At 41.6% G+C, this 22044-nt stretch overlaps 1 protein-coding gene across 1 annotated transcript in view; it reads right to left on the reverse strand.

Annotated features, from left to right (window-relative positions):
• Positions 1 to 22044, reverse strand: part of KLHL6 (kelch like family member 6) — a 50214-nt gene that overhangs the window by 7727 nt on the left and 20443 nt on the right. The window contains exon 3 of the mRNA XM_049775857.1: positions 7860 to 8309. Within this exon, the coding sequence (XP_049631814.1) occupies positions 7860 to 8309 (450 nt within the window). The remainder of the gene's footprint in view (positions 1 to 7859; positions 8310 to 22044) is intronic.

Consider the following 22044-nt stretch of genomic DNA (forward strand, 5'->3'; position numbering starts at 1 on the left):
AGTAACCAGATCTAAGTGTTTTCACCCTAGATCTGTGTTCTCTTCAGACAGATTAGGGAGGTATATATACATACATATGTGTATGAAAATGGATAAAGTTGGACTAACCTCATTAGTTAGTTAGTTGGTTAGTTAGTTAGTTAGTTAGTTAGCTAGCTAGCTAGCTAGTTCTCATTGAAGAAAGACAAGAATTTGGTCTCAACAATAGAGTGAAGGGCCAGAAGGACCAGCCCACAATACGAAGCTCACCACAAAGAGTTGTGAATGTTGTTAGGGAAATAACTATACTAACAACTAACATGACAAAGTTAATGAAGGAGAGAAGTAAATGCCTGTTTCAAATACAGGCAAAAGTGAGGGAGGAGGGTGATCGGGGTCATCAGTGGGGAGAATGTTGCACTGGTGAAGGGGGGAGTTCGTTTATGACTGAAACTCAACTACAATCATGCTTGCAATTATGGTGCTTAAAGATTTTATAATAAAAAATAATTTGGTCTCAGTATTTATTAGTAGTACCTAGAGATCAAGTTTGCAGGAGTTTAAGGGTTTAACAGTATCAGGATCATATATAACAGGAGCAATTTACATTCATTTACCAATGCTTTCTCTGTATTTTATTTTACTGTTTTTCCCAGAATTTTCTGTAAATCCAAAAATTTAGTTTTCAAAGTTGTCAGTCTTAAATATTTTCTTACAATCTAGTATTTAGATGCCATTTGGTAAGGAAATTGCAGAGTTAGAAGTACTATTAAACTATTGCATTGGAAAAGAGCCACTATTATATCTTTGGGTTATTAGATTTGGCCTACTTTAAAACATGAAATAATCTTATATTGGTGTCAGAGTCAATGCATAGTTTTATATGATAATAGACAAGCTACAGTTTCCTTTTTGTGAACTAGCTTACACTTAGAATGTGTCACAGTTATGCTTTGCTGTTTGATAATTAAAAAAAACTGTTTCAGAGAAAAAAATTAGGAAAAGGTACCAGTGGTTTTGGAATGTAGGACTCAGCTGCCAGCTCAGCCACTGCAAGACCAAAAGGCCTCTCCACATCCCATTATTTACCCTCATCTGGGTAGAAGAGAGTGACCACCTCAAAGGTCTGTTGTAAGGAATAAATAACATTAACTATGTCTATTAATGAGTTTGACCTAGGACCTTGTGACTAATGGGTACATAGGAAAGATGATCTATTGTTATTTGTATAAGGATGTCCCCACAATTGGCAATGCTCAGAAGTCATACTCACTTTATGCTCAGAAATCTCAGAAATCGTGCAGTACCAGGGATCAAACTCTGGCTTCCTGCATGTGCACTAATCCTCTGAACTACCTTCCCTGCCCCTGAATTAGCTGCCTTTTTAAAGAAGTCTAGGTTTTGGGCCAGAGTCATAAGACAATGGGTAAGGTACTTGCCATGCATGTAGTAGATCCTGGTTCTGTTCTGAACATCACATTTGGTTCCCACCCACTGGACGCCCTACCACCACCAGGAGTAACTCGATGAGCACTGATCCAGGAATAGCCCACCTTCCCTCCCACTCAAAAAGAAAAAAGATATCGAGGACTTTTTTTTTAACCATCAAATGTCCTTCCTCTCCTTTCTTTACCTGAAACACCAGATCTTGGAATTTCACTTCTAAACACCTGTCACTCACTGTCAATTTCTTGATGATCTCCTAACTGTTTACTACCAGGCTTGTTCTGGAAGACAAGTCCTGACTATGAGCTCAGAAGAGCATTCAGAGACTTAAGTGATAACTACTAGGGAGCAGGGTGGGACAGGGAGTTGGGACAGGCTGACACCCTATCGAGAGAACAAGAACCTTCAACTCCTGAGCAATCAAAGTCATGTTTTTACTTTGAATACTCCATGGGTATCTGAACTCAGTAGAAGAGCAGAAATTTTTCAAGTAGGCAAATGCTCCAGAATCTGGTTCTGGCTTTACCTTCTATGCCTCCTTCAATGAAGAAACAACACAGTGTTTATATCATCAGGCCTTTGTGAGCTCTAAGAGGATGGGGCATAGAACACCTCACAGACATGGAAGGGGCAACTGTAGGAGATTCTATATTGACTTCATAGCTGACACTGTGCTCCCTCCTCCCAGTTCCAGCATTACTGTATCAATGGGTAATTGGCTCCAGATGTGCTGGCAGGAGACCCAGGGCAGTCCCTACTTCCCCAGTGGCCAAAGCAACCCCTTCTCATACAAAGTTGTGTTTCCCTCAGCCTCCATGGTTTCTATCCACAGAGGCTGCTAAACAGCATGCAGGAAAAGAGACCACCCAAAGTGGTAAATTCAATTAGGGGTCACAAATTATGAAACCAACCTACAATTTTCCATTAAAAACTTTTTTAAAAGCAGTTAATTTATTAATTTATTGGGTTTGGGGGCCACACCCTGCAATGCTCAGGGGTTATGCCTGGCTCTGTAGGTCAGAAATCGCTCCTAGCAAGCTCAGGGGACCATCTGGGATGCCAGGAATTGAACTGGGTCCATCCCAGGTTCATGCAAGGCAAATGCCCCACCACTGTGCTATCTCTCCAACCCCATTAAAGACTTTCTTAGTGCAAAGAGCAGAGTTGGTCTGCTCAGGACTGGCTGTGAGAGTGTGGACCATACTTATCTAGCATGAACTGGCTTTTCTGAGGACAGCAGAGGAAAGGAAAGAAGATACAAGGAGAAAGTAGCTGAGCCTGATACTTGGCAGTGTAAAGGTTGCTACTAGGTCTTGGGACCATGGGGATATGGAGAAGCCCAAACTGGATAAATGGTCTCTGAGCAATGAATCAGCAACACCAAAGACCAATTTTATCAGCTTGTTCTTTTCCCTTCAGCTACTATCAGTCTTGGTTCCTGTCCCTAAGCCTTCCTTTCCTGAGACAACTAAGGCATAAGTTCTAGGGTCCATCTGGCCTTTCCTATAGAGGATAAAGAGATGGCAAAACAATGCTTAGAGGTTACATTAGTGTCCCAGAACAGGTTTTCCTGAGATCCTTATTCTCATTTCAATAATGACCCTAGTTTTGCCCCTGCAGGCCCCATCTTATTCAATGTCACTAATTTACTGGCTGCTAGGAGACTAGATGAGCCCATGTCTCACTATAGACTCTGAGGACTGGGATCCTGTTTCTGAATCCTGGCAAACAGAAGGTTCTGCTCCCAGCAGCAGCAATCTCCACACTCCTGTCAACTCTAAGGACTTGCATTTTACATTGTTCCTGAGTCAATCTCTGTAAGAATAGACTACAGCAGCAGTTATGGCAATGAGAGATTATAAACGACACTGCCATTGTACATTGAAGGCTCATTCAGTGTTCCAAATGTCATTTTCTAAGAAGGAAACTTGCATTTTACATTGTTCCTGAGTCAATCTCTGTAAGAATAGACTACAGCAGCAGTTATGGCAATGAGAGATTATAAACGACACTGCCATTGTACATTGAAGGCTCATTCAGTGTTCCAAATGTCATTTTCTAAGAAGGAAGCCAGCTATCACAGAGAAGGTCACTTTTAGAGACACTGAGACACTCAGCTATAAGCCAGCAAGAAACTGAGACCTGCTGGCATTTGTGTGAGTGAATTTGGGAACTGATCCTACTGTCCCACTTAAGTTAACTGTAAGCCAATTTTGGCCACAGCTTCAGGCGTGACCTTAAGCCATTGAGCTAAATTGCTATTTTAAAGAGATTTTTTTTGTTTGTTTATGGGAATCAAGAGGCTAAAATACAGGTGTCATGACCTCTGTATAAGGAACCCTAGCCTAGAACCCATGGCTAAGGAAGGGCACTAGGCTCAAAAAAGCCTTTGGTTGCCTGTACCCACAATTGCCATGAGATGCTTAGGGTAAAGGGGATATTGATAGAGGTTGTGGCATAAATTTGCCCCTCTCATTTGAGATATAGTTTTACTAGCATCCTAGGGACATCTCTCTTGAGTCCCTCTAAAGACTTCTGTAAATCAAAAATGTTTCCTAGTGGCCAAGTAAATGTGCTGAGGCCCGGTTAAACCATGGCCTTTCTGATCAGTATAGGAATGCTATAGGAAGGAAGAATGCTAAAATTAATGACGAATCAGAGCATCAGGCCCTGAGCCATGGCCACTGATTTTTAAAGATAATCTTAGCATCAAATAAAACTCAATTCAGGCATGTAGTAAACAGCCACACAAAATGATCCCCTGGAAAACAGGAACTGGGCATTCAAACCACTAGGCTGATTCAGCAGGTTTAGGAGACTTTGGGAAATTAGGATATTGTTAAATCCTAGGCCATAAATAAGTGACATCTCTGGGAAAAGATCAATAAGTATTGTAATCATTGTATTAAAGAGGATGTCAATAAATTCCATAAAATGTTTTGATGATTATCAATACCCCACAGAAGCCACATGTTTTCCTGCTATGTAAACTATTGATCACCCGCTACTTCCTTGCCAACTCAGAATGACTTGCTAAAGTAAATGAATAAAAACCCTGCTCTTTGAGTGAATAAACAGGCTAGATCCAAACTCCTCTCTTGGTGTGAGGTCTAGTCACAATCTGCCGACTCCTGTGCCCACTCTCCTCGAGGACCCCCCACTGCTGTTCCTGTGTCCAGCCACTCCTGCTCAGACTCGAGTGGCCCGTGGCATCCAGGGCCTCATATGTGAGAACACTTCACTGACTACAAAGGTTTTCTGTTTTCATTTGCGATATATGTGGAACAATAGATATGTGGGACATAACAATCAGTGAGTGTCTTTGGCTTGGTCATGGGATCTACAATGCAATTCAGCACTACAAAACGGAAACAGTATAGTCCTGTTACCAAATGGCAAGATCAGTTCATTGGACAAAATATTTACCATGGAGATCTGTGATGCATGCTGGGAACATTGGTGAAGGGAAGTCCATACTGGTGGTGGGAATGGCCCTAATTCACTGTCACTATATTCCTGGCATTCAATTATGAAGAACTTGTAATTCACAATGGTCTCAATAAAAATTTTTTTTAATTTACTCCAAAGGCTTGACATATATCAATCTGCAGTCAGACAACTATAAGATGTGAAAACATGGAGATGTTTGCCAATAGCTGGTATGAAGCAATAAGGCCTAGTTTATTTTCAGATTGTTAAAAATAGAGGGAAGTTCCCTCAATGGCTACTAATTTTCTAGTATGCCTAGAATGGAACTGAAAGGGAACCTTTTATATTTATTCAACAAGCTCATCCTCAAGAGTGAGTTCCCAAATCTCCCCATTGTTCCCAGAGCAGACATTAGTATTAAGTTGGAACCTAGAAACTTAGAAGTAATGAAATGAAGGGACAAATTGCTTTTCCCCCAAAGGACTGCTTTTCAAGGAAGATATTCGTACATAAAACACAATAAATTGACATGACATTTATGGTTCTAAAGTGTTCCACTTATATTACTTCCCTGCACTTAAAAGACAAGATTGATTATGTTTTCCGTATACAGAATGTTTATTTTGTATTCTCCCCTTTCCCACACCCCTACAAAGCTCTTTTTTACTCCTTAACTCTCTAACCCCCTCTCAAACATCACTAACCTAGTTACTCTTTTTAACTTCAGTAGTGTACAATCGTAATCACAGTCCAAATTGTGCATTGTGTGTGACAACCCCAAACTGTTTCAAGATACATAAAATGGACACGTATTTCTTTAGAATATTTTGTGTTTTTCTCTGACAGGTATAATTTTTAGTAAATGTTGTCTTATACAGTGATGATTCTAACCACTTCTTATCTTCTCTTTTTGAGCTGTTTAACAAGGAATTTTGATGGAAGAGTCCCCCAGTTTAATGCTTATGATTGAACCATGTCATGGGAATCATTGTAATTGCTCTTATGGCCCCCATATGCGCCAATAACAGCATGTGGCATTGCTTCTTATTTGCATAGGCACATTAAAATGGGGAAATAGTATAAATACAAATAAGAGTCTATCTAATAGAGATTGGAACACACAAATCTTGTAGTGCAAAGGGACCTTACACCCTGAACATTGACATAACGACCTGGCACAGACCTCAGAAGAAAGGGCATATTCCATTCTCCCCTGAACCAGGAAAGCCATCCACGAAACATCCAGGCTGGTCTATAACATCACCTGGAAGCAATCCTCTACCACGGAAGACCTACACTGCTCAGACTTCAACCTGCTCAAAAGAGACTTCCCTTAACACTGAGAAGACTTAACAACAACAACGACCTGCTTACAGGACAGGGCCCGCTGCATTGCCCTTTGATTGTGAGGTGAAAGGAGAGGATGCTCCACGTCCTGACTTCAATGTAAGATATGCAGATTCCAGGATCTTTAATACAGAAACATGACACCAACAACAGAGACTGTGTGAAAAATAAAAGTGTGTTGGCACTACAGACAATGTATTGGATTGGATGATCTAGCTTGCCTGGAGCTTAGACTTGGTCTTGTGCCAGGAAACTTCAGGGGTCTGGTCTCTTTGTACTTAGGCCAAGGTTATTTCTTTCCATGTCCCTCATATTTTGGTGGGCCTATGCAAACAAAAATTGCCACTCTAACACCATTCTTACTGTGCTCCTTTGACTCTAATCCTTAAAAAGAACTGACTTAAAATTTGAGGTTAACTTAAGCTAATATGCATGTATATGAAAATGTAAGAAAATACTATGCCTGTAATGTTTAAGGAGTTACGTAAGTTTTATGGCTTTAGATTGCCTTGTGTACTGTTAAGAAATATTATAATGTGTTACAATCTGGGGACTTGAGGGACAAAGTAATTGTACATGGATTCTGTCTTATTTATCTTAATGTTCTTTGGCTGAAATTTCAAAGTTAAGATATCAGCAAGGGGACTTCTGAGAATTATGTTATGGGTGATTGTCCTTCCACTGTAACTTTACCTTGTCCTCTTTCTTTGCACCCTTGTTCTCATAATTAAAAATAAAAATTAAAAAAAAAAGACAAGATTGAAGGTAGAGAGAATGATAGAACAAGAAGGAGTAGCATAAAGGAAAGGTAAAAGAAGTGAGCTGACAGTAGCCTCCAGCTTACACTGCCATCATCAGGAATAAACCCTGATCCTTTAAGAAGTGAGTTTTAGAGAATTTCTGAGAATCAAGCAGCAAGGAGACTCCCATAGGAAGAGGAGGGAGGCTGATTGTTTTAGTTATCCAACTGTAAAACAGGAACAAGACAGGACCCTGAGCAAAATCAGGGACAATAAAAAAAAAAAATCCAGGACACTGTGAGAAGAGAGAATTCAGCTTCAGACAAAGAGAATGTGTGGCTGAGAGAGGCAGAGCCCTTTGGAGGAAGGAAATAAGTACAGGAGGCTCTGTTTGTGGGGTTCTTAACCTTGCATCAAACACTGCAGAACCAGTGGCACAAATGACAACCAAAGAGGTATGAGGCGTCAACAGAGACAGTGAACAAGGGAGTATGATGATTGGCTTGAGTTTTAGATCAATAAGCTGGGGAACTGGAAGGAAGCCAGTCTGCAGGCAGAAGATAAAGTTAAGGGATTTTCAGAAATTCAGGATGGAAATAAGAGTTTTGACAAAGTAAGCGTGAGGGAATTTAACGAAATCCCTGTGGCCCCTGTGCTATGGTTTCAGGATGGGTGAATATGGCACCAAAACTCCAGACTTTGTGCAACTAGGCAGAGAAGAGATGTGCCAGGCACTTCTGTTTTTTTTTCATAGCTCCTAATGACATCTCTAGAGAAGAAGCATCAGCATAGTTTTCCAGACTAGGAATCAATGGTTTCAGGAACTGCCTGATCCCAATAGCACCGCTGACTGGCTGCAAGTCTGCAGGACCCCCTCCACTGCCCCGGTTCCCCCAGAGTTCTGGCGGCCCAACTCACCTCATTGCCAGAAAGGTGGTACATTCTGGCTTCCTGGAGCAGTGGGAAGACTTCGGGGCACTGCCTGATGAGGGGCTCCGCCTCCACCGTCTCCACGAAGTACCAGGGGTCCAGCAGGGGCAGGCGCACGTTCTCCAGGACGAAGGGCAGCAGGCAGAGGCGCTCGGCTGGCCGGTGCCGGACCCAGCTCATCGCGGTCTCGAACACCTGAGCCTCCTCCGTCACATACAGGTCGTCGCTCTTCAGGATGTGGTGCAGAGTGTCCACGGGCAGCTCCAGGAAGTCCTCAGAGCTCAGGATCTGCACAAAGTTTTGGATGATGTAACCTTGAACCTGCTTCTTCAGGCTGTCCAGGGAATGTGTGTCCGCCAGTCTCAGAATGCCCACACAGTTTTCTGGGTTCAAGGCATCGGTGAGGAAGCTGGCACAGGCCTCCACCATGCGCAGGAACTGAGGGAGCAGAGGGGTGGCCGGTGGGGCCAGAAAACAATTAGTCCAAGGTGAGGTTTACCAGGGGGCAAAGCATGGCAGCCGGAATAAAATTAGAAATGAACTACACAGCCCAGTAATGGAGGATTAACTAAATCTGTGATAAATATGGCCATATTTCCTTCAGCTCTGAATTATTAGGAAAACACACTTGAAGAATCTTAAAATCATAGATGATGTTCACTGTGTGTGGAGTTTAAAAGCCTGTTCATAGGACTGCAGAGAAAGAACAGCAGTAAGGCGTTTGCCTTGGATGCAGCCGACCCAGAACAGACCCGGGTTCAATCCCCGGCATCCCATATGGTCCCCCCAAGCCTGCCAGGAGCAATTTCTGAGCACAAAGCCAGGAGTAACCCCAAGCATTGTTGGGTGTGCCCCCCCAAAAAATAAATAAAAATAAGATAAAAATCTGTTCACAGTGTGGGAGAGATAGTACAAAGGTTTAGGCGCAGGGGTCCTCAAACTTTTTAAACAGTGGGCCAGTTCACTGTCCCTCAGACCATTGGAGGGTCTGACTATAGTAAAAACAAAACTTATGAACGAATTATTATGCACACTGCATATATCTTTTTTTGCAATGAAGAAACAAAACAGATACAAATACAATATGTGACCCGCGGGCCATAGTTTGAGGACCACTGGTTTAGGGACTTGCTGTGCATATGACTGACCCAGGTTTGATCATAAGCATCATATATCCCCGACCCACCCAAGCACCACCAGGAGTGGTCCTGAGCACAGAGCCAGGGATAAGGTCTGAGCATCCACCAAGCTACCATTAGGTGTAGCTTCAAAATCCATCACACACACACACACACACACACACACACACACACACACACACACACGATTCTCAGTCCCAGAACCAGAAAGATAGTATAAGTAAGGATAAGGTTTTTGCCTCACATACTGTCAACCAGAGTTGGATCCCCAGCATTACATATCCCCAGAGTACTGCTAAGAGAGAGCCCTGAACAAAGAGCCATGAGTAAGCCTTGAAGATAGCCAGGTATGATCCATACCTCCCACACACCAAAAAAGAGGGGGACCCTAAAAATCTGTTCTGAATCTGAATCTTCTAGACTTCAAGAACAACTTACAGGAACTAGAGGGAAAGAGACTGAAAGTAACATGATGGGGCCAGAGAGATAGCATGAAGGTAAAGCATTTGCCTTGCATGCAGAAGGAAGGTGGTTCGAATCCCGGCATCCCATATGGTCCCCAAAGCCTGCCAGGAGCAATTTCTGAGTGTAGAGCCAGGAGTAACCCCTGAGCGCTGCCAGGTGTGACCCAAAAGCCAAAAAAAAAATGTATGTAATTAGCCAAAACCAGACTGTGGGAAACATGACAAAGGAACCAATTTAGTTTTTTAATAAATACACATAGAAGGAGAAAGGAAAGGAAGAGCCTGAAGATGGATAGATATTTCAAAAGTCAGAGAAAATTTATGATCATTAAAATTTAGTGATAGGAGGCATTGACTAATTCAAGTGGAATAGATAGTGGTACAATAATTAGCTTTTCTTTTAGAAATAAATATTGACCCTTGGGCCAGAGTAAATAGCACATTGGGTAGGGTGTTTGCCTTGCATGTAGTCGACCTAGGTTCTATCTCCATATGGTCCCCTGAGCACTACCAGGAATGACCCCTGAACAAGAGCCAGGAGGAATCCCTGAGCACAGCAGGTGTGGCCCAAAATTTTTAAAATAGAAAAAAAAAGAAACACTGGGCCCAGAGGCTATTGCAAAACTCTTTAATCATTTATGGACCAGTACCTGTCCTATATCAATATCTATGGGCTGCCAATTCTAATTAAGGAGGAAGACCAGGGGCCGGAGAGATAGCATGGAGGTAAGGCGTTTGCTTACATGCAGACGGTCATTGGTTTGAATCCCGGCGTCCCATATGGTCCCCCGAAGCTGCCAGGAGCGATTTCTGAGCGTGGAGCCAGGAGTAACCCCTGAGCACTGCCGGGTGTGACCCAAAAACCAAAAAAAAAAAAAAAAAGGAGGAAGACCAGTGATTTTTGGTCTTTCTGTTCCTGTGGACCAGTGATTAAAGATAACTGGCTTCAGGGCTGGAGAGATAGCACAGTGGTGTTTGCCTTGCAATCTGCCGATCCAAGACCTAAGGTGGTTGTTTTGAATCCCGGTGTCCCATATGGTCGCCAGTGCCTGCCAGGAGCTATTTCTGAGCAGATAGCCAGGAGTAACCCCTGAGCACCGCCGGGTCTGACCCAAACACCAAAAAAAAAAAAAAAAAAAAAAGATAACTGGCTTCTAGCACTGCCTTGCATGACTGAGTTCAACTTCTTGGTGTCTTACGTTCCCTGGGGCATGGTCTCAGCAGCTCTGCTTTTGGCAGCCCTGCTTTCTTCAGTCCTAGGCATTGCAAGCTATTTCCGTCGACATCGCAGCCAGCTGTGTGTAAGGACCATAAAAGGGGGTGCAACCCTGGAGAGATTTGGAACTAAAACAACTGTGAACACCACAGCCAGGAAGTGTGACCTCTGGAGAGCACTGTGTGTGCAGCACAGCGGCCCCTGGTGAGTGCCACAGCCATCACTTGTGCTGCTCAAGGAAGAGAGCAAGTCCTGACACATGTGCCACAAGAAACTGGAGTGCAAAGATCAGCGAGCACCACGGAGAAGTACGCGAACACCTCAGCCTGAGGTAAAAACAACCTGCAAGTACCATAGTTTAAAATATGTGCCAATCCCTTAGATGAGTCAGTACCATCAACAATAGCTAAATGAAAATGAGGATTAAAAATTGTAATAATATCCAGTGAGGACTCCAACAATAACGATAAGCACCACCACCACCACCACAACAACAACAATAACAAAAAAACCCGCCACGGTCTTGAGATAAGAAACATGGCAGAGCACATAAAGAAAGAAAAGAAAAGAAAAGAAAGAAAAAAATAATAAGTGTAAATGGGGGCAACAGCTTCAATAACCACACCAAAACAAAGAAATCGACCAAAAATAGATAGGTAAATAAAAAATAATAATCATAAACGAAGATAAAAATAATATATAAAAAGATAAACAATATTTCCAATATTTCTGGTGGAGTGTTTCATCTTTTTCTCCTTCGTCTCTCAAACCGATGATGAGAGCCTCTAGAAGAATTCCGCTTATTTTCTGCGTACTGGACTTTTACCCCAGTTTATTACTTTTCTCTTCTTCAAACAAAACCATGTAACTTGAACTAGCTAGTCCTGCCCCCAAGTTAGAGGTGGAAATAAGGGAGGCACCAGGACCAAACAGGTGCAAGACTACTAAGTAGTAGACTAGATACAGAGGGGACCACATATTCTGGCAGCCCTGGGGGTGAGGGAAGAGCATATGGGAGGTAGGACAAAAACGGAGGTGTAGGGAGAACAAATTGGTGATGGAAATCCCCCTGATTTTATATAAATCTGTACCTAAAATATTATTGTCAACAATATGTAAGCCACTATGATCAAAATAAAAATTATATTAAAAATTGTAATAATAAATTAGGAATGCATATGGTGTCAGGAGAGAAAGTACAAAAAGAAAGGTATTGCCTTGAATGCAACTGACCTAGGTTCAAACCCTGGCACCACATATGGTTTCGTGAACATTGCTAGAAGTGATCCCTGAGCACAGAGCCCTGAGCGTAGTTGGGTATGAACGCCCCCCCTTCAAAAAATATGATAGAACTAAATAGTAAAATATTTGCTCATATGAAGAAAGTACTTGAAAATATTCTACATACATTTTGACCCTATTTTTTTCACTTTCGTTTTTCTGACCACATCCAGCAATGCATGGGGGTTGAACCAAGAGCTACTAAATACAAAGCATGAGATCTGACTCCTGATGCTGTCTTTCCTTTATACTACTCTTCTTATAGAGAAAAGTATTTATAGATCATAGAAAATGGATTATACCCAAATAGTAATAGTTACTATCTCAACGTACCAGATATCTTAAGACAAGTTGTGCTGCAGTAAATTAGCAAAAACAAAAACCTGCAGAGATTAGAGGGATAGTGCAAGAATTAAGGCACTTGTATTGTATGCAACTCACCATAGTTTGAATCCCCAGTACTAAATATGGTATTTAGAGCACTGCCAGGTATCACTCTTGAGCACAGACTCAGGAATAGTCCTTGAAAACGTTCGGTTGGGACTCCACAAACAAAGACCTGCAGATCTTAAGGAATACTCTGACTCGCATTATATGTTGTACCCTGCACTCTTTCTTCTAAGCCTCAGGATGACAGAATAGCCCTTGACAGAGATATGTTAGTCTTATGACAGAGGAAAAATCATAGTAGAACCACACAAAGGCTTTTAAAATTTACTTCTGCTCAGAGATGGCACTTGCTACTCCTGCTCACACTAGATGGGCCAGATGAGTCAACATGGTATTGGAATAAAGACAGACCCTTAGATCAGTGGAATAGGCTTGAGTACTCAGAGAATGTTCCCCAGACATAGTCATTTAATTTTTGATAAAGGAGCAAGAAATCCTAAATGGAGCAAGGAAAGCCTCTTCAACAGGTGGTGTTGGCACACTGGTTAGCCACTTGCAAAAAAGCGAACTCAGACCCCCAGCTAACACCATGTATGAAGGTAAAATCCAAATGGATTAAAGATCTTGATATCAGACCTGAAACCATAAAGTATATAGAACAACATGTAGGTAAAACACTCCATGACATTGAGACTAAAGGCATCCTTAAGGGAGAAAGGCACTCTCCAAACAAGTGGGAGCAGAGATAAACAGATGGGAATATATTAAGCTGAGAAACGTCTGCACCTCAAAGGAAATAGTGCCCAGGATACAAGATACACTCACTGAGTGGGAGAAACTATTAACCCAATACCCATCAGATAAGAGGCAAATATCCAAAATATACAAGGCACTGACAGAACTTTACAAGAAAAAAAATCTAATCCCATCAAAAAATGGGGAGAAGAAATGAACAGACACTTTGAAAAAGAAGAAATACAAATGGCCAAAAGGCACATGAAAAAATGCTCCAAATCACTAATCATCAGAGAGATGCAAATCAAAACAACTATGAGGTGCCATCTCACACCACAGAGATTGGCGCACATCACAAAGAACAAGAACAAGCAGTGCTGGCGAGGATGTGGAGAGGAAGGAACTCTTATTCACTGCTGGTGGAATTGTCATCTAGTTCAACCTTTATGGAAAGCTATATGGAGATTCCTCCAAAAACTGGAAATTGAGCTCCCATACTATCCAGCTATACCACTCCTAGGGATATACCCTAGGAACACAAAAATACAATTCAAAAATCTCTTCCTCACACCTATATTCATTGCTGCACTATTTACAATAGCCAGACTCTGGAAACAACCAAGATGTCCTTCAACAGATAAATGTCTAAAGAAACTGTGGTACAAATACACAATGGAATATTATGCAGCTGTCACGAGAGATGAAGTCATGAAATTTTCATATATATGGATGTACATGGAATCTATTATGCTGAGTGAAATAAGTCAGAGGGAAAAAGGCACAGAATAGTCTCACTCATGTATGGGTTTTAAGAAAAATAAAAAAACATTTTTGCAATAATCCTCAGAGACAAAGAGAGGAGGGCTGGAAGGTCCAGCTCATGACATGAAGCTCACCACAAAGAGTGGTGAGTGTAGAGAAATAACTACACTGAGAACTATCATAACAATGTGGAAGGAAAAAGACAGTGTAAATGAATGTGGAAAGTGGAAAGCCTGTCTAAAGTACAGGTGGGAGTTGGGTGGGGAGGAGGGAGATTTGGGACATTGGTGGTGGGAATGTTGCACCGGTGAAGGGGGGTGTTCTTTACATGACTGAAACCCAACTACAATCATATTTGTAATCAATGTGTTTAAATAAAGATACTAATAAAAAAAGATTTCTTGTCAAGAGATTAATAATCTTCTCACAGAAACAGACTTAGGAGCAATGTCCAAGGAGAAGAAGGCCTCAGAATAATCACAGACTAAAGTTTCCAAAGGAAGTGCATCTAGCTGCTGCAGGAGCCCAATGGGCTGTGGTAAGGTAAGGGGATATTTGCATGGCAGTAGTGCACTTGTAGTAGTAACACTGTGCCCTATAACTCAGTTTATACTCTTGCAAGCCATGGTTGCCTCAGTGAGATTTTTTGTTTTGTTTTGTTTTTTGTTTTTTGGGCCACACCCGGCATTGCTCAGGGGTTACTCCTGGCTGTCTGCTCAGAAATAGCTCCTGGCAGGCACGGGGGACCATATGGGACACCGGGATTCGAACCAACCACCTTTGGTCCTGGATCGGCTGCTTGCAAGGCAAACACCGCTGTGCTATCTCTCCGGGCCCCTCAGTGAGATTTTTTTAATGAAAAAAGAAACGGGGCTCGACAAGGATTAGACTGTGTAATTAATCTAAGGTACTAACCTCTCAAATGATTATGAGAATTTTTCTTATCTTGTTATATATTTTGTAAATTCTTTAAAAAAAGAATGTTGAGGTTGGAGAGATAGTATAATGGTCAGGGAATTTGCCTTGTATATGCCCAACCTGAATTCAATCCCAAACACTCCTTATGGTTCCCCTGAGTCTTGCGAGGAGTGATTCCTGAGCATACATGTGGACTGAAAAGGAACCCACAACATAGCCATATGTTGCCCCAATCCCAAAAGAAATAAATAGATAAAAGGAAATATAAATTTTTGTAACAAGAATATAACTTGTAAGATTATTTTTTCCCTCATTTTTGAAGTCATGGTTCTCCTTATAAGATTGGGAATTCTTTGTGCTTACATAGCTTTTCACCATACTACCATGCCCATCAAATTTTTTAATATTCAATTTGTCAATGAAGTGTCTTAAGTACATCAATACTTTTTTGTCCCTCACACCCCCCCCACTGCCCCCTGCTTAATTATTTTTCTTTTTTCCTTTTGTTACTTTCTGGGCTTGTCATAATACAAGTTCAGGCTCCTGTTTTCTCTTCTTGTTCAATGGGCTTCTTACAGCCCCAAGTTCTCAATGTTCCTGGGATGATCAAGAGGGAAAGAGGAGACTAAACAACAGGGCCTGGGAGAAGGGAACAGACCTGGCCATGGAGGGGTATGGCTTGCAAAGGAGGTACAGGATTTGGAGGAGCTAAACTATGGGGTCTAAAGAGTGGAGGTAGGGACAGAAATTATCTTAGCAGTCTTTATCTTCCATCTTCATTACAGAACAGATTCCAGAAACATGTTGCTTTGGGGCGAACCAATACTAATGACCAACTATTAGCTCTTTCTGTCAGTTCAGAAAGCCTCAATGTGCTTTAGGAGAAAATTCACCTAAGTACACCCTATCTGTGCGCGCGCGCGCGCGCGCACGCATACACACACACACACACACACACACACACACACACACACACACACACACACACGGCATCCCCCAGGGATCTGTCTTTGCTTGAGCAGCTGTAGAGACAGTTGAGACTGAATTCTAACACCTGTTCAGTTGTTTGTAGATTTTCAGTACAAAGGGTAAAATTTATCATCCGAGACCAAGTTGTATTGAGCCTCAGAAGCCGTCATAGAATGCCTCAAAAGATCCAACCACAGAGGCAGACATGTGGACTGAAAAGGAACCCACAAAGAAGCCCTAGTATCCAACAGCAGGAGGTACACCCAGCTGGTATTGGCATGAGAAGACGCAAAATGAATGTTCTAAGAATGTGAACCACCTCTGGGAGGCCACATAAGATCCTGGAAACAGTAACTAGGTGGCCAAAAAGAAGTTGAGGATTAGGGAGGAGGGAGAATCATTTTATTATGAATGATATTTGTGCCCCCTCAAGCTGTGGGAAGCTGTGGAGGAAAGTTCTACTTAAAATCAATCCAGTTTGGGGTTGGAGAGTTAACATAGAAAGTAGGGTGCTAGCCTTGCATGCCAAATTGAATTCAACCCCCAGCACTACAGATGGTCCTCATAGCCTTTCCATAAGTGATCTCTGAGCCCAGAGTCAGGATTAAATCCTACATAAGCTGGGTGTAGCCCCCAAATAAAACAAATATAGTTTCTCAACTTAGAGAAAACAGTAGAAGGAGCCCATCCATGTGCTAGTAGTGGTTACCTCCATTTTACTGATAAATTATCAGTTTGTTTTTAGACATGGGTGTATCATCAAACTGACTACCATGAGCATGAAGTTACTTTTAAAATCAGGGACAAGGAATGAGAGAGATGGTGCAGAGGAAGGAAATTGTAAAGGCCTTGCATGTGGTTGACATGTTAAGTCTATGCAGAAGGTCTGCAGCATTGCCAGGAGTGACCCCTGAGCACACAGCCAGGAGTAAGCCCTGAGTACTGCTGAGTGTGACCCAATCATCCTCTCCCCAAATGAGGGGAAAGTAAATATTAATTTATCAGAAAAATATGTATTATCATTGTCTAGGACAAAGTAATAAAATGTGGGGTTTGTAAAAAAAAAATGAAGGGCTCTAATGGCATAGTTTCTCTTTAGACTAGCTGGCCCATGGTGTCCTCATAATAACATTATTAGGTAGATACTGTTAATCATTCCTGCTTTAAAAATAAAAAAAATAGTTTCATAGAAGTGAGGCAATGTCTTCAGTGACTTCTGACTAATAAAACAGAAATTTAAACTGGGGGCCAAAGAGATAGCACGGAGGTAAGGTATTTGCCTTGCATGCAAAAGGATGATGGTTCGAATCCTGGCATCCCATATGGTCCTCCAAGCCTGCCAGGAGTGATTTCTGAGTGTAGAGCCAGGAGTAAACCCTGAGCGCTGCCGGGGGTGATCCCCCCAAAAGAATTTAAACTAGTCTTGTCTGATTTCAAAAAAAAATGCATATTTTCACACTCTGCTAAGCTGCCTCAGTGAAGTACGCACAAGACCAGAACAAAGCAGGTGTCAAACTTCATTTGCACCTTTCACAGGAGACCTTGGCTGGTCGGATCTGCCAGGACACAGGAGATCTGGCCTACAAGATGCCAATTCTCATACCAGCTTGCTGATGACTTATGAGCAAAGAAGAGGATAGGAACTAAATCAAGCACCATTGTCTCATTTTTTTCCCCTTCCCCAGCAGTTGCATCAGTGGTGGGTACTAAAGAGCAAAGACATGGAGTTTGTGAGAACCCATCTGGGCTAACAGACCCGCAGCAGAAGCAGACAGTCATCAAATAATCCCACCCCAAAGTCTAAAATTACAACTGGGACAGATGCCACACAGCAAGGCTTGTGACTCCACAGCCTGAAGAAGCTGAAGAAAGCCTTCTCTCCCCCTCAAACTGAGGAAATACTCTATCTTCAGAAATATCTGCCTATCTTTTTCAAATATCTTTAAGCCTGTCAGACACTTGCCTTTCTATGCTCAAGCCATTTCTTTAGCCTGACCACCTTCCTACAGAATCAGTCAATTTACATTCCATTCTCCTCACCTGAGGAAATGTAACTCAGAGCCCCACTTTTTTTCTTTTTTTGTTGTTTTTGTTTTTAGGCCACACTTGGCAGTGCTCAAGGATTACTCCTGGTTCCAGAAATCATTCCTGGTGGGCTTGGGGGACTATATGGGATGCCAGGGATCAAACCTTGGCACATGCAAGGCAAGTGCCCTCCTCTCTTTGTATTGCTCCAGCTAGAGCCCCACTTTTTAAGAAAGAATTTTACCTAGCTCATGCCATGTTCAACTAAGAAGTTCCCCTGGTAAGTTTACCTCAAAAGAAGGCCACAGTGAGAATTGTGTTCATCACATAGTCATCACAGTGTTGTTTTCTTTACTTGGAGCTAAGTCTGGAATCAATGGAATGTTCCTGGGGAGTTTGTATGCATCTACAGTTTTGCACTCTTTCTTTCTTTTCTTTTTTCTTTCTTTTTTTCTTTCTTTCTTTCTTTCTTCTTTCTTTCTTTCTTTCTTTCTTTCTTTCTCTTCTTTCTTCTTTTCTTTCTTTTTCTTTCTTTCTTTCTTTCTTTCTTTCTTTCTCTTTCTCTTCCTTTCTTCCTTCCTTCCTTCCTTCCTTCTTTCTTTCTTTCTTTCTTTCTTTCTTTCTTTCTTTCTTTCTTTCTTTCTTTCTTTCTTCTTTCTTTCTTTCTTTCTTTCTTTTTCTTCTTCTTTCTTTCTTTCTTTCTTTCTTTCTCTTTCTTCCTTCCTTCCTTCTTTCTTTCTTTCTTTTCTTCTTTCTTTCTTCCTTTCTTCTTTCTTGTGTTCATCACATAGTCATCACAGTGTTGTTTTCTTTACTTGGAGCTAAGTCTGGAATCAATGGAATGTTCCTGGGGAGTTTGTATGCATCTACAGTTTTGCACTCTTTCTTTCTTTTTCTTTCTTTCTTTCTTTCTTTCTTTCTTTCTTTTTTCCTTCTTTCTTTCTTTCTTTCTCTCTCTTTCTCTCTCTCTCTTTTCTTTCTTTCTTTCTTTCATTGGGTTTTGGGGCTACACCCGGTGGTACTCAGAGGTTATTCCTGGCTTTGCATTCAGAAATTGCCCCTGGCAGGCTTGAGGGACCATATGGGATGCTGGGAATTGAACCAGGTCCATCCTGGGTCAGCCGTGTGCAAAGCAAATGCCCTACTACTATGTTATCGCTTCAGCCCCCAGTTTTGCACTTTAAATGTGTGTTTGGTTATGCATGAGGCATTTTTATGAGAACTGGGATTGCAGGAGAAACTCTGAGATGCTGTCTTATTTTAAACCTCTGAAAACAAAACAGCACAGAAAAGTGAACAGGCAGGCTAAAAGGACTAGAGAGAAAGAGTTCCAGGATCTCAGTCAAATTGTGTTTGAAGCCTTCCAGACTCTGAACATTCTCAATCCTGGGTCAAAGACTGGTTTAAGAAGAAATGCAGAAAGTGGAAGAGAAAGGAAAAGAGAAAAATCCTCCACATTCATAAAGTTCTTTTTCAAAAACTACTTCCTTCTTCATGACTTCTTCAGTTTCCCATACAGAATCATTTCCTCCCTCCTTTGTCCTCCTCTGGCCATTCAGTTCTTATTATGAAATATCACCTACATTTCTATTTTGTTCTATGATCAAGAATCTTAGGGAAGGTTCTAGCTTATATTTGTGCTTTTATATACAGCTATACCTAATACAGATTTTGGCAAAAGATGGAGGGAAAGAAACGGTCAGAGCGACAGTACAATAGTCAGGGTGCTTGCCTTGCATGTGACTGATCTCTGGTCAATCTCTAGAGTCCTTTGAGTTCACAAGGAGTAATCCCTGAGTGAAGAACAAGAAGCAGGCCCTGAGAACCACCAGGTGTAGTTCCAAAAATAGCCCCCTCCTCAAAGCATAAGCAGTAAAGGGAAGGGGGAAGAGAAGAAAACATATTTTTAAATACCCCTGGACCATTGTCTGTTATTTTGAATGTATATGCTTCACTTAAGTAATAACCAAGGTAGGTGTCAGTAGTGTCATTTGTACAGAGGAGTAAATAAAGAATTCAAAGAATTACACTCCTTGCCCAAAGCCAAGGGCTCTAGAGAATAAATTCTTCCTGAATCTTAAATAAGGCTTCATGCCCCCTCTGGAAGGCTACATTATTGAGTGAACAAAGTTCCTGGAGTTCCTAGGAGGTCTTCTCGAGACAAGGGTGAGTGGGGATTTCTCCAAGTTGCCTATGCTTCCCACAAAACATGCTTCAATTAACACTCTGAGTGCGAAGGGTACAGCTGGGAAATTGCTGATGGGCAGGGTGTCATGGAAACAAGAAATTGTTTTCTTTTCAGTACATATTTTTGCTTATTTGTATTCAAGATTCTTGATGACCTTGGGGTCATTTTTCTGTCTTAGGCTTTCCCATGACATGTGAACTTGTTGATTAAAGCCTACCCATGACTGATGATGGCAACAGACAGCCAAGTTCCTGTTTGAGGACCATGTGAGCAAAAGGTTCCAGCCAGGCACCTGATTCTCAAACAGGGAGACTAAAAATATCAGCCAAGAAACCGCTCAAACCATGGCTGTAGTTCTCGTGAGAAGTGTCTCTCTATACCTCAATAAGCACACTCCTGCTCCTTATCTCCACTGCCTGAAAGGTCTCTGTCTCTCTCCAGACTCCAAGGTTTTAAGGGGTTCCCCCAGTGAGATTTCTCATCTCCTAGTTTTCTTCAATTCCATTCCAAAATAACTCAAGTCCCATTTAGGTCCAAATTAATAATTCCATTGGTCATAGTTCCTACATAGCCTAGATATTTTTACAAAGAATCACAAATTTAAGCCCCAACAAATGTGTCTGCGGTGTGTACACTGTTTATGTAATGAAAAAAATATATTTGAAATGGTTTCAGAAATCACTGTAAATATTCAACATTGTTTTTTCTTCTTATGCAGTTCGGCCATCTCAGTCAATCCTAGTCAAACACAGACATCTCAGTCAATGAAGGATCAATACCAGAATGGATCCCAAATTTCTAGTGCCTAATGACATCCTAGTTCAAACTATAAGGATATGACAGAAGCAATAAGAAATCATGGGAGATCCAGTTCCTCTTCCAAGACAACCTCCTGAATCATTGTGTCAGCAAACTGAACATATACTACTTGGAGAATGACACAGAAACACTTCTCAGAATATACCCCCACTGTCAATGTAGGACTGTGGAAATTATAAGCGAGGCTCTCCTGTGATATCCGAGAGGGACTTTCATGTCTAAAAATTGTACATCACCCCTGATCCTTGTGTTGCTTCTTTGTCATTCTCCCTTTCTCTCAGGGAATGTAAACTAAGGGCATGATCAACTTTCTTGACTATATACTAATGTCGCCATCTTTTGTTTGTTTGGATTTTTTGGAGGGAGGCTACATCTGCACAAATAAAACTATTAAAGTATGTATAAGGATGGGGCCGGCGAGGTGGCGCTAGAGGTAAGGTGTCTGCCTTGCAAGCGCTAGCCAAGGAAAGGACCACGGTTCGATCCCCCGGCGTCCCATATGGTCCCCCCAAGCCAGGGGCAATTTCTGAGCGCGTAGCCAGGAGTAACCCCTGAGCATCTAACCGGTGTGGCCGGAAAAAAAAAACAAAACAAACAAAAAAAAAGTATGTATAAGGAGCTGGAGAGATACTATAGCCACTTGCTTTGCATGTGGCTCTTCCAGGTTCAATTTTTAGCATCCCATATGGTCCCCCTAGCACCGCCAGTAAATAGTTTCTGAATGCAAAGACAGGAGTAACCCCTGAGCATTATTGATGTAGCCCATAAACAAAAAGATAAAATATAAAAGTATGTATTAATGTATTCTATTATTAATGGAAATATTTGAAGTATTATTACAAAAATTAGACTTTATTAACAAAATATTTTTCATAGTTCTCTTGAAAAAAATTGAAAACTGAAAGGAGAACAAGAACCAGAAACACAAGCTTCATCCTCAATGAAACCAGTGCAATCAGTAACCTGAAACCACAGAATATGAAGATAGTTGAGTTTGCTGAGAGACCAAAGCCTCAAAGAAACAAGTTTGTCCCTCAGCCCCAAAAGACAGGATTAAGAAAGATCTGAGAAACTAGGAAGGCAAGAGTAAATAGAGCTGACTTAAGAAGTTAAGGCTTCTGGTCTTTCTCCCCATGTCTCTCAGACTAACAGCTCCACTCTCCTTCCACAAGAGAAGAAATACCCTCTGGAGAAATCCACAAAAGAGGTAGATACCAGAAACTGAAGAAGATACATGGAAAGCATCATACAAGAACAAGATCTTAGG

The sequence above is a fragment of the Suncus etruscus genome, chromosome 6, assembly GCF_024139225.1.
Source record: "Suncus etruscus isolate mSunEtr1 chromosome 6, mSunEtr1.pri.cur, whole genome shotgun sequence".
Taxonomy (NCBI): Eukaryota; Metazoa; Chordata; class Mammalia; order Eulipotyphla; family Soricidae; genus Suncus; species Suncus etruscus.